Raw genomic sequence first — 12826 nt, 5'->3', positions numbered from 1 at the left:
AAGACATCGGCGCCCCACGTTCATTGCAGGACTGTTTACAACGGCCAATATCTGGAAGCCCCTGGGGTGTCCTGCCCATCCTCTTAAATCAGAGCTTCCCTCCAACACACTTCTTGACCTCCAGTCTACCTGTAACAGGCCAGTGAGACTCAGAGCCCAAGGAGGCCACAGTGGCAGGGCCGTTTCCCAGCCTGGCCGAGGACCCCAGGGCCGTCTCCGACCTTGGGGAAACCTGCAGGCTCCCGACCAGCCAACAGGGCGGCCCCATGTCCTGGTTCTAGGAAGGACAGAGGTGACAAGGGCAGCCCCAGACGAAGAGCGGGGCCGGGTCTCAAGTGCGCCGCAGATCAGGCCTAAGGCCGGCGTCGGGTGCAGAAATGTCCCACGGAGGCACCTTCGGGCACAGTTTGGTATCCCGTCTGCCTGGCAGGTGAATGCTTTGCCACGTGGGACCGTGAAAACTCCATGGGCGTCCGATGCTTACGGAATCACAGTACCAGACGCTTGCGTTCACAACTACAGCCATTCTTTCCTCCAGACCTGCTGTGAGGGAGGGTGGGACAAGGAAAGGACTTGAGGTCACGCTGTGGTCATGCCCCAGCTCTGTCCACTCACTAGCTGTGTGGCCTTGGGCAAGGTATCTTCTTCAAGCTCCAGCGTCTTCCTTTGTAAAACAGAGAGAGTAAAAGCNGGCGTCCGCTGCTTATGGAATCACAGTACCAGACGCTTGCGTTCACAACTACAGCCATTCTTTCCTCCAGACCTGCTGTGAGGGAGGGTGGGACAAGGAAAGGACTTGAGGTCACGCTGTGGTCATGCCCCAGCTCTGTCCACTCACTAGCTGTGTGGCCTTGGGCAAGGTATCTTCTTCAAGCTCCAGCGTCTTCCTTTGTAAAACAGAGAGAGTAAAAGCACCTTTCTCTGGGGGCTGTTGAGGTAGGCGTGCGCGATGCAGTTGGAACCCCTGGTAAATGTTCAGTGAATCTCTGTTGCTGCCAGTGGTTACTATTTTCTAAAACCCTGCAAATACATCTACTAGAACACTCTTCTCTAACCACCTTGGACTAACAAAGGCTCCAGAAAACAGCGTTTGCCTGTGAGATCTTGCATTGATTGGCAGTCTCTGACCCTGCCAGGCACTCTTCCAACTCGTGCCATAATGAATGCCTGGGCAGCTGCCTGGGCCTGGAGAAGGCACGGTGCCCCACAGAGGTCTGTTGAGCGGCTATGACCATCTCTGGGAGGCATGCCGGGCCCCCAAGCTGGGCCATCTTTGCAAAGGCTGAGGGCTTCTGATGCTTCTCCCGACCCCGAAACCTGGGGTGAGCCAAGCTGTCTGTCAACGGGCAAGATCGCTTTTCCAGAGCCTCCCTCCTGCTCTTCCCTCCTAATTATCTCCAACGGGATGTGGACGGTGGGCAGAGTTCCGGAGCCTGCCCTCGTTACCCAGATGCCCCCGGGAGCTGCCAGGGTCCTGGTTAACCAGCGTGAATTCACGGAAGAAACTGTGTCCCCCCACCTGAGCTCCAGAGGACAGCTTTGGCCGTGTCGCCAGCCTGGAAGATCGCGTACCCGATGTAGAGTTCTCTCTCCTTCGTTACACCGTGAACACTCAAGGTCAGGAAACTGGCGTGCCTTTGAACCCATTGCAGTTCCTGGCACAGAACAAGAACCCAGCTGCTTGTCGAGGAACCGAAGGTTCAAGGTTGCAAATGACATTCAACCGTGTGTTGCTGACTTTTAAGAAGAGACTAAGAAGTGTGGGCCAGAAAGTAATGCAGGTGGGCAAATCCTCAGCGTTTGAACATTGGTGATGGATCAATGGATTGATCTCAACCCTGAGGGAAGAAATCCAGCTACTGGAGCCCAGGCTGTGTGCCCTTCAACTTGTCACCACCTGGCTGGAATGCAGAGAGGATCATGGCAGTGCAGGTGGTAGAGCCGCGTCACCCTCGAGAGCCCAGACCCGAGTGAGAACGTGGGCCCAGGGAGTGGAGGCAGACTAACAGAAAAACAGACTGGCTGGGCCTGCACTCCTCTGCCAGAGCCCCCGGGGCTTCATCACAAACTCGTTGCGAACCAGCCACAGAGCAGGGATTTTTAAATGGGGGAAGCAGTTTTAGACTCTGATGTGTCTCAGGGTCACTGTTCTTTACCTCTGAAGTTGCAGTACAGGGATTTATTGAAAACTCAGAAAGAGAGAAGAGAGAGAGAGAAAGAAAGAGAGAGAGAGAAAGAGAAGGAGAGAGGGAGGGAGGGAGGGAGGGAGGGAGGGAGGGAGGGAGGGAGGGAAGGAAGGAAGGAAGTCCTGGCTGGTGTAGCTCAGTGGATTGAGTGTGGGCCTGCGAACCAGAGGATCGTGGTTCGATTCCCAGTCAGGGCACATGTCTGGGTTGCTGGCCAGTTCCCAACAGGGGACACACGAGAGCCAACCAAACACTGATATTTCTCTCCTTCTCTCCTTCCCTTCCCTTCCCCTCTAAAGATAAATAAATAAAATCTTTTAAAAAAAGAGAGAGGAAGGAAGGAAGGAAGGAAGGAAGGAAGGAAGGAAGGGGAGAAAAGAGAAAGCAAAAGGAAAAAAGACAAGCGAGACAGGTACAATCACAAGGGTGTCTGAGCGTTTAACCAAAACCAAAGCACCTCAATGTTCCACCAAAGTCCCAGGGGCTGATGGAATGAAGGCTCAGGGAGCGCAGGGCAGACCAGGCAGCTGCTGGGATGAGGGCTGGCTTGCCTCCCTCCTCCTGCACCCCCACTGAGATGGATAAACAAGGATTAGTGCACACATGGAGGAGGGAGAAGGAGTCACAGCCCTGCCCAGCACAGACTTTGGACCAAGAATGGACGGAGGCTGAGAGCTGACTGCTGGGGCGGAGGGTCCACCACAAGAGACCTGGCCTTGGACTGCGCAGGAGCAGGTGGAGGCAGGGGACAAAGGCTCCCAGCTCCCAGCATGAGGAGCCGCTGACAGAGGACCTAGACTTGAGTATGCGGCAGGGAGACCTGCAGATGCAGTTTGTCACTCTCAGCCAGGGGTTGGCCCTGGAACTGTGGACATGAACGAACCTAGAAACTTCGACGCCAGGGCCCAGACACGCTGAATGCACCAAGAATGGGGCAGGGTGGGGGCGGGCATGGGGATCGCATTCTACGTGCTGACGGAGACCCAGCCCTGCTCTGAAAGCCGCCACCTCAGGCAGGAGCCTGGGAGGCTCCGTCGCACAGAAAAGACCACCCTCAGCTCCTTGGGGATCCCCAGTGAGCTAGCCAGGCTCCCACAGGCTCCACCAGGCGCCAGCTGTGCCAGCTGACCCGTGCACGTAAACGCGTTGATGAGCATCATCCAGGGAGGAAAGGTCACAGGGTGACCAACAGAGGCCCAGACAAAGGGGGCGGAGCAGGGACTTGGAGTAAAAGACAAGGCATAAAATAGGAGGAAATGAAATTAAAAAAAAAAAACATTTCAAAAGATGTACCTGACAGCTTCCGAGAGAAAGGGAAGGTATTGTGTCCAGGAGAAAGGTACTATTAATATTTAAAACTACAGAACAAAAAAAAGGACTTTTGTAAAATAAAAGTGTAGTCACAGGATTTTGTGAATTCACAAAAGTTGGTAAATGAAGTAGAGAAAATTTCCAAGAAAGAAAGAAGAGCATTTTTGGATTAGACAAGAATATCCCAGAAAAATTAGAAAACTGATGTAGGACCTTCAGTGGTTCACATAATCAGAGCCCCAAGAGAGCTGAGGGAAGGAAACTCCTAAAGGTGTTAACACCAGACGTTCAGCAGAATGAAGGGCCCTCGGCTGTCTGGGATCCCAGGTGCACAGACAGCGGGGGAGGGCTCCACCAGGGACACGCCATGGGGGGGGGGGGTTCAGGGCTCCGGAAGGGACACCTTCCCCTCGAGGGCGGAGGAAAGCAGGTCCACCAGGAGGCCCCGCTGCGCTTGGCACAGCTTCCAGCTTGTAGCCGGTGGGTGAGGGGTCAGCATTTGAGAGGCACTAATTGTTGTTGTGGCTGTTGTTGTTGAAATGTATGTTTATTCCGGTACTTCTGATCAGTTGCACAACTTATCCAGTGAAAATTACCAGATAAAATTTACATTTCTTCAGGACGGGGGTTTATCGATGACTTGACTTGCGCTCAAGAATGCGCTCATGTCTGCTTTACTGTACATTTGCTCAAGCTTGAACAGCCCCCGCTCCACATCCTGCTGGTACCCTGGGCCGGTGTCAACAGGGCCTCCGGACGACTGTCACTTAGTGTTGTGTTCTCTGATCTTGTCCACGGAGAGTTTCTGCACAGGGTCAAGTTCCTTAAATGCCACTGCTGTCACACCGATATTCCTCCTCCAATAGACTGAGATTGCAGACTGCACGGCCGAGGACAACCTGAGGAGCCTCTGAAGGAAGAATCGTGGTGACTCTGCGACAACCAAGTGACCAGAGTGTGAAACAAAGCCGGTTGGGACTGGGACATAGTGTTCCCTTGTGCCTCGTGAGCCTCTGTTGCCTGGGGCGTTCGCTAACTAACAGCCTAGATCCCACGCTCAATTCTGCTGACTGCTCAGGGCAGTAGAATAGAAACACCTCTAGATTTTCAAGGCCTCCTAACTTGACCTCACACGCATCTGGTCTCAGAAAGCTAGGTGAGGTGGTGCTGCATGAAAATGAAGATGCCAAAAAAACCGGGGGGTGGGGGTGGGGGAAGGAAATTCTAGGAAACTCAGTGAGAAAGCAAATCGGCCATCAAGTTCAGAGAAAACAAAAACTAGCCTAGAAAGAATGTGGGCAACAGACACATCGCATATCTCAGCTGGGGGACTCCCCCTGCAGAAAACTCGGTTTGCATCACTGTGATATCTACGGAACGCTGTATGTGTAACTAAACAGGGGATTGAAATCTCGTGCTGTGGTCTTTTAAAAGATTGGGGAACTGGATTGAAAAGAGTGTGTGTGTGTGTGTGTGTGTGTGTGTGTGTGTATCAAAGAACTAAACCCTCATGTGTACTAGGAAGCCAATATCTAACATGGAAAAAGTCCAGAAATAAGCTTACAATTTATGAAAATAGAGTAAATTTTAAAAGAAAAAGGCGTTTGAGGTGGTTGGGGCTGCGGTGGGGTCGGTGGACCAGAAGCTGCTGGTTAAACTCCGAGCATTGTGGAACTGTGTGGCGTTTTCTTATGTCTCTGTTTTACATAAAATGCACGGGGCTTTTTTTGTGTCATTTATACAATGATGTGTAATTAGTGTTTTTTGTTTGTTTTGCATAGGTAATAAGAGAGCGTAGAAGGAAGAAATAATACGATTTTTAAAAAACTAAAGACCAGAAAAGTGTGTGCCAAGTGTTAGTAGTTAAACTGAGTATTAATGAGGGATTTTTCCCTCCCTTTTGCTTATGGATGTGATTTTCCAAACCTTCGAAACTGTGTGTGGTTTTGTTCTTCCTCTGCGTGGGCACCATCATGGCAGCTCTTTTTTTTTTTTATTTATTTATCTTTAGAGGGGAAGGGAAGGGGAGAGGGAGAGAAATATCAATGTATGGTTGCCTCTGGTGTGTCCCCTGCCGGGAACTGCCCTGCAACCCAGGCATGTGCCCTGACTTGGAATCGAACTGTGATACTCTGGTTCGCAGGCCCGCGCTCAATCCACTGAGCTACACCAGCCAGGGCGGCAGCTCTTGATACAGCTTCCAGAAAAAGCAGTTTTCTTCGCGTTTCATTCGGAGCAAAGAATCCCCTTTCTCACCTTCGCGCCCAGGCGTTACCACATTGCCTACTTGGTGTGGGTCCTGGGGGTGTCTCTGAGCTTCCCTGGTCACCTTGGGGTCACCCCGGAGTGACAGCAAGCCTGTCCTGTCCACTGGGGCCCCAGAACCCAGGAGGGACAGCCTTCCTGAGAGCACTGTGTCCCCTGAGCTGGCATCTCCAAGCTCGGGGTCCCACAGGCAACACCCCCGGCAGGGTCCCTGACATGCGCATTCCTTTGCATTCCGCAGATGTCGCTGGGGTCACAGATGGACTTGCAGAAGAAGAAGAGGAGGGCACCGGCACCCCCACCGCCCAGCCCCCTGGTGCCCCCTCGCACCGAGGACCGAGAGGAGAACCGGAAGGGTGCGACGGGTGAGTGAGTGGCCTGCAGCCTGGCGGCCTCGGGTGGCTCTGCCTGCGACCCTGCCACTAACCTTGTGGCCACCGCTGGCCTGGCATTAACACAGAAAGTACTAACGCTAACGAGGGGATGCGTGGACGTAAACGGTCCGGCCTTGGGTGCTCATGCAGTCTCACAGGTGCTCAGGAGGCAGGGGGTGGGGCGGGGAGTGGAGGACGACGGGAAAGGCCGGGGAGGGCAGGCATGGATGGTGTGACTGTGGGTGTGTGGCCTGCGCCTCTGAGGGAGGGGGATGCGCTCCCGGTGACATGTGTGCATGGTGCTTTGAAATCAGATTTTGGTTGACGGCAGTTGGGTCAGTTTTGACCCTTTTGTTTGAAGCCGATCTCTGCTTACATACCTTTCACCTGTGTCGCAAAAGCTCCGACATTTCCGGAGAAAACAAAACGAAACAGAGGAAAGAGGATAGAATAGTGATGTCTCTGAACAGAGGCCTAAATCCCGCCCCCTTGGGACAGGGAAGTAGAGAGAAGGGATGGACCTCTCCACTTGCAGGGACAGTTAATTTACTCTAACATCGTCCAGTTGGTGGTTCTCTCACTGACGCAGGGCAGAAGCAGTTCTTCAAGGACGGGGTACCTGAGACAACCCCGCAGCTGCAGGCGCATCGGAGCCCATCACGGAAGCGGCCGGGTGGCCACTCTGATGCCCTTTCATCCACCTGTCACCCCACGCTCTGCCTTCGACTTAATGGCCGCAGCCCCTCCTGGGACAAGTGGTCTCTGTCAGTGTGTGAGGCTGCAGTGACAGCTACTTGGCTGTTGTCAGTGTTTCTCCCTTGTCAGCCCCTCACTGCTAGTATCAGGGCGTTTCATGGCCTGGGAATCGATGATCCTAAGGAGCAATAACCTGTATTTCATGTCCATTCACCCTCTTTCCAAAGGGAAATAGGCTCAGGTTTAAAGAAAACATGCTCAGTAGCTCATTAAAATAATCCCCGTTTCTTCCTTTTTCGTGATGAGACCCCACCCTCCCTTCCAAGCCCACCTCTTCCCACCTTTTCATGAAGGGGCAACAACCCACAGATTTAGCGTCCCTGTAGAAATTCTAAGAAGCGTCTACTTTAAGTGGCAGTGGGGACATGGCTGAGTTGGACTGGTCCTCAGGCCACACGGCCCATGTCCGCACAAGCGGGACCTCCTGGCTCAAACCTGAAGGGCTGAGGCCGGGTGTCCGACTTGCTCAGAGAGCCAGGCCTGGGGTGGGGCACAAAGCAGGGCGGGGGTTTGAACGTAGAAAACTGGACGGAAAATTGCCTTGCTCAGGAACATGCCACGGAGCAGAGGTGTGGCTGGTAGTAACTCACTACGGAGCTCTCCTTCTGGTCCAAAACTTTTATATGTGAGGGCGGAGGAGGCTGAAGCCTGACGTTGAGGGGTGATAGAGAACGTCTTGGTGGACATTCCCAGGCCAGCTCCTTTCCCCACCACAAATCCCTGTGAACGAGAAGCAGACTAACATTGCCACGAGGAGAATTTACAGCCAACGTCCACACTTTAGTGAAAAGGTGTAAATAATAAAAGTAGCCCCTGTCCAGAAAAAAAAAAAAGATTGAGCACCTTTTTCTACTCAGAAATAGTAGCTAGATTTGGGTCCTGACCCAAATTTCATAGCAAACAAAAGAAGCTTCTGGCGGTCAGCTTATTTTTCCCATGGGCGGTGCCCGGGCCAGGCGGTGCCTGTTCCTGCCGCTCTCAGCTGACGGGCACGTGAACGCAGGAAATGATGTGTAGATACAGCGGAATCCTGGTTTTCTGTGTCTGAGGAACTGTAACCAAGAGCAGGACTAAATGGGTGTGTCTCTTGATGGAGAAATGGTGCTTCTTAATATTTTTATTAGTAATCTGATCAGGAGTATGAAGCAGTGAACCTATTAGTTTCTAGAAGATTCTAAACTTTAAAGCTCGAAGAAAGCATTTTTAAAAGAAATAATAGGAAGCATGACTTACAACACCAGTAATTCGCGTCACTGATGAAGTCACTGACTCTCAAAAATTGTATTAACAGAAGAAAGCCTTATTTCTGCGTAGAACTCTGGAGGGACCCCTGGTGTGTAAACTCTCCAACTCTCCTAGACAGTTTGCATACAATTGCCCTAAACAGTGGAGCGGGTTGACGGTGCAGCGAGGGTTAGAGAGGTGAGCTAAGTTAGTGGTCGCTCCATCGTAACGTGAAGGGCTCCTGAAAGGCAACACAGTGGGCTGAAAAGCAAGTCTGTGAACCTGCAATAGACCAACATGAGTAAAAGCGGTTCCTTTTAACTTGATGAGACTGTTAGGGCACATTTAAGAATAGTTTCAAGCCCAGCGTTTAAACATAGTTGGGCCTGCCAGAAATAAATTGCAACTGAAAAGCTGTTTCCAAATGGGCCAGAGGATCATACACCATGTGTGAAAAATGTTAAACTTTGAGTAAAGTTGATTTGCTGCCAGGCAGGTTTGGGTTTGGGGATGGGTGAGGAGGAATTTAGTACATGGTGTGGTTAAACTTGGTGTCAAATGTGGTTGAATTTGGAGCCATGTGTGATTGGATTTGGTAGTGGGTATGGTTGGATTTGGCACAGGGTGAGGTTTGGAATTGGTGCAGGGTGTGATTGGATTTGTTAGAGTGCTGAGATTTGGTGCAAGTTGTGGTTGAATTTGGTAGTGGGTGAGGCTACATTTGGTGCAGGGTGTGGATGGGTTTGGTGCAGGGTGTGGATAGATTTGGTGCAGGGCGTGGAAGGATTTGGTGCAAGGTGAGGTTGAATTTGATGCAGAGTGAGGTTGGATTTGATGCAGAGTGTGGTTGGATTTGGTGCAGGGTGTGGTTGGATTTGGTAGTGGGTGAGGTTGGATTTGGTGCAGAGAGTGGTTGGAATTGGTGAGGGGGAATGATGGCAATGTGCCTTCTGTTGGGGGGCGGGAGCCTCTGGCCTTAACCTGCTGCAGTAACCCTCATTGATTCCATCAGGTATTGGACGGCAGGTGCCACAAAAGCCTCCCAGAGGCACTGCTCGGGGACCCCCGCAGTTAGTGCTCCCCCCACCCCCACCCTACCCTCCTCCCGACACAGACGTGGCAGAGCCTCTCGGCTTTCCTGGGGAAGGCGCTGCTCCCGAGGCCTGCGAGCTGAGACCCACACGTATGTGCTTCTCGTCTTCTTGTCCGTGTGTGTTGACTGCTCACTTCTCTGGTCCCTGGTGTTGGGGCTGGGTTTCCAGACTTCCCATTCTCGCCCCAGGGTGTCTGTGCCTCTCCTCTCCAGCTTCTTCTTCCAAATGCTCAAAGCAATGTGTCCTGGTCACCAGTGAGTGCCGTGCGGGGACCCGGAGAAAGTGCTTTAACCCCTTAGTCATTCCAACTGTGGTTAGACTTCAGCCAGAGTTGCACCCAATGGGTGGAGACAGCGGCTGGACGCCAATGTTCCAGAGAACATTCAGTGGAACTAGCCTCAGAATATCTGCAGGTCGAAACAGCACAGCCCAGCACAGCAGCACGTAGACTCGGCCGTGAGCTCACTTGGGAAATGGTGAGTGCAAAGCAGGGCTGTGCCCAGGAGCTCGGAGGACCAGGGAGCCAGAGCCTGGGCCATGTGGCCAGGGGGCCAGCACTCGTCCCGTCACTCTGCAGAAAGGGAGACCGAGGCACCAGAAAGAGGAGCTGCTGGGTGTGAGTGCAGCCCTATCCAGTGTGAAAGGCGCCTCTTGTTTCCATCTTGTCCCACGTGGTGTGAGATCAGGCTCACGCCATTTCCTGCGCCTTCTTTTGGATGCTGATAAGCACTGCATGTAGCATCCCCGCCTCCAGATGGGGCCCGTTTTATATATTTAACTATATCCGTGTCTTCATCTGGCATCACCTGACCACCACACCTGTGCGCGTCTCCATCAGGGCGGCCTGTCCCAAGGCAGGCGTGCCCTGGGCTGAGTTTTCCAAACATAACGCGTCACCCTGTGCTCCGCCCACACGAGTGCCAGAAAGTTCCTTCTTTTCCAGCACTGGGCTGTTGTGGGATTTTCTATCCTCTTGGGAAATGCAGACCTGCTCACTGCCCGCTTCTGGGTCAAGAAGGTCATTGCCGAGTTACTTTCTCCAGGCAAAATAATCCTGATTCATTTCATCTTTCTTCACAAACACTGCACTCCAGTTTGATCATCTGGACGTTAGATGTGCTTCCGAATGCAAACAAGTGTTTCTAGGGCATCAGAAACTCAGGATGAGACGCACGAGGCCAAGGCAACAGCCCAGGCTCAGACCACCTGGAACTTCTCGAGTCTGAGGCAGTGGGTGTCAGCTCACGGCCACCAGCTTCCCACGGCCTCGCCTGGGGCGGCTGCTGTCACCCACAGAGTGGGTTCCCAGCATGTCACTTTCTTCTGAAGCCTGCAGTTGTGATCAAGGGTTGAGGGTCTGTTTCCTCTCTGTGTCATCTTGGCAGCTGACCTCCTCAGGCTGGCAGTGGAATTTTGGGGGGGAGGGAAGAGAGACCATCTCTTCTGATAGTTCTGTAGAAAAAGGGAACCTTTCCCAGAAGCCCCCACCTGTGGTGTCTGTCATGCCTCACTGCCTGTGGCTGGGCACTGCATGGCCCCAGTCCCTGAGAAGGACGAAGTCACTGGGGATAATTCAGGCCCAGCCCGACCGAGCCTGGGTCTGGTCAGCTTTCCCCAGGTGTGTCGACGGATGTCACTGTGCTGCTTGACACTGGAGCTCAGTTCCTCGGAAATGTGGGAACTCACAGCTGGTAGGCAGCTGTCAGGGACCCTCATACCAGGCCTGCAGCCCCCAACTTAGTTGCAGCCTGGAGCATGTCATACCTGTGATAAGTAGTGTCAAGAGGTATCAGTGGTGACAAGTGAGTAGGTGACTCAAAGACACTGTGGCCGTGCCTCTGAGAGTCAGAAACAGCCAAGCAACCGTGGTCCTCAAAGGTCAATGTTAATGCAGGCCTGGTTTCTGCTGGTGTCTAGCTCTTCCTACTGTGCAGCCCCAAGGAGCTGCCGGAAATACCCCTGACATTAGGCGGTGCCCACTTAGTGCCCAGCGTTTAGAGGGTCTGGTTTCTTGATAACCCGTGCAGCTACGAGGAGAGCAGAGTAGGGCTGGCAAAGTCGTATGACCTATAACGCTCTGGAATCTCGTATCTCGTTGAGGACTGCCTGCGACACGAAGCATAATAGTATCTCTTGCCAAGTGAACCTACAATAGACAAAATGTAGCTGTTCAGTGTCAGCTCCGGGCAGGTGGGAAGCTGTGTCCACCATCACCTGGTACAGATCAGAGGCTCCTCTGGGCTGCTCTGTGGCACCAGCTTCTTCCTGGCGGCCATAGCCAGGCCAGCCGGTGGAGTCGGAGCCGGTAAAGACCCACTGCATGAGGCACGTGTGGGAGGAGGGTTGTGGCCACGCTGTGGACGGCTCCAGGCTGTGGCTCAGCGGTCACGGTGCATGGGCCTTTGGCAGTGTGTGCGAATATAATTGTGGCCAAGCAGGATAGTGGTTTTCTGCTCTGTGTTCCGTAATCCTTCCCTCTTATTAATAAGCTTCCCATTAACTTCAGCCGTGCAGCCATGCACACGGGTGCTTCAGGCAGGCACATGTCTAAACTAGCATAACTGCAGACGGATTTTTTTCTCTCATAACTTTCTAACGAGGCTGCTTTCTGCTTGCATGTGATGCCGGCTGAACCTTTGCTGTGAAATGACGCGGATGGAGCCTGCCCCTCTAATTGCCGTGAGTCATTTGTTCTGGAGATTTGCAGGACTGGTTATGATGAGGCTGCTCACCGTTCCTCGATGACTTGTTCCCATGAGAAGACCCTGGGGACTTAAAACGGTGCACAGAGAGCTCAAGTTCCAGTTCCTCACTTTGCCTTTTATTTTTCCATTGAACCGTCTCCTGAGCGTCATTTTCTTACATGTTTTCCTCCACCAGCCTTAGGCAGATCAGCCTCTCCCTCGATATATGTGTCCAGAGTAATTGGCAGATGATTTTAAAGGGAAAAGGAGGTCATCGTCTCCTGTTCTGAGGGACACGTGAAGTTTAAGAGTTGCCGTGATGCTTCTAGCCGATCGGTTTTCAAGTTGTAAACAGGCCTCTCGTCCTACAGAACTTTAAAGCCATTCTAAAACCAGGAAATAAAATCAGAGAATCAAACCATGCATTTTCAATCAGAAGACAGTAATTTGAGTTTGCTCGATGTAAAATCCATAATAATCATTCACAAGATGGGCAGCGGTGGCCGAGCAGGAGGACTGATAGCGCAGGAGCACCGAGGGCGGAGCTCGGTGGAGCCCGGGGAGCAGCCGTGAACTTGCTTGAGCAGATAGCATGAAGCTGGAGAAGACACGGCAGGAATTTGGCTGATGCCCTTACACAGGGACCGGTCTGCTTTCAAGTCACCTAACATCGTGCTCTGAAATTTAAACCAAAATTAAACAGGTCGCCTGTTTCAAAACAAAGTAGCTAAGCCCAAATCTGCGAGGCAGTGTGCTTCTGAGAGTCCTGTTTGTCATGGAAGTCCCCTTGACACCCTGCTGGCATGCAGACGTCAGGGGCCAGCCCAGGGACACACTCTGGCCCTCGCCTTGGTTTACTGGCCACTTTCCATCCCCTGCGAGAGAGCCGGCCACACAGCTGCGCCTGCAGCCCCGGGAGAGGGCGCCTCGGC

The 12826-nt window shown here is 52.7% G+C and overlaps 1 protein-coding gene across 5 annotated transcripts in view; it reads left to right on the top strand.

The window, feature by feature from the left end:
• COBL (cordon-bleu WH2 repeat protein) overlaps positions 1-12826 on the top strand; it is a 127423-nt gene that overhangs the window by 82369 nt on the left and 32228 nt on the right. For 3 of the 5 annotated variants that reach the window (XM_037041104.1, XM_037041105.1, XM_037041106.1), the window contains one exon: positions 6004-6127. In XM_037041104.1, coding sequence (XP_036896999.1) covers positions 6004-6127 — 124 coding nt within the window. Of the gene's footprint in view, positions 1-6003; positions 6128-9128; positions 9300-12826 lie in introns of all 5 variants that reach the window. The other 2 variants (XM_037041102.1, XM_037041103.1) reach the window with 1 other exon arrangement.

This window comes from Sturnira hondurensis, unplaced genomic scaffold, assembly GCF_014824575.4.
Source record: "Sturnira hondurensis isolate 20B ecotype Veracruz unplaced genomic scaffold, ASM1482457v3 Scaffold0002840, whole genome shotgun sequence".
In the NCBI taxonomy this organism is placed as follows: Eukaryota; Metazoa; Chordata; class Mammalia; order Chiroptera; family Phyllostomidae; genus Sturnira; species Sturnira hondurensis.
This window is presented reverse-complemented; position numbering and strand designations above follow the sequence as displayed.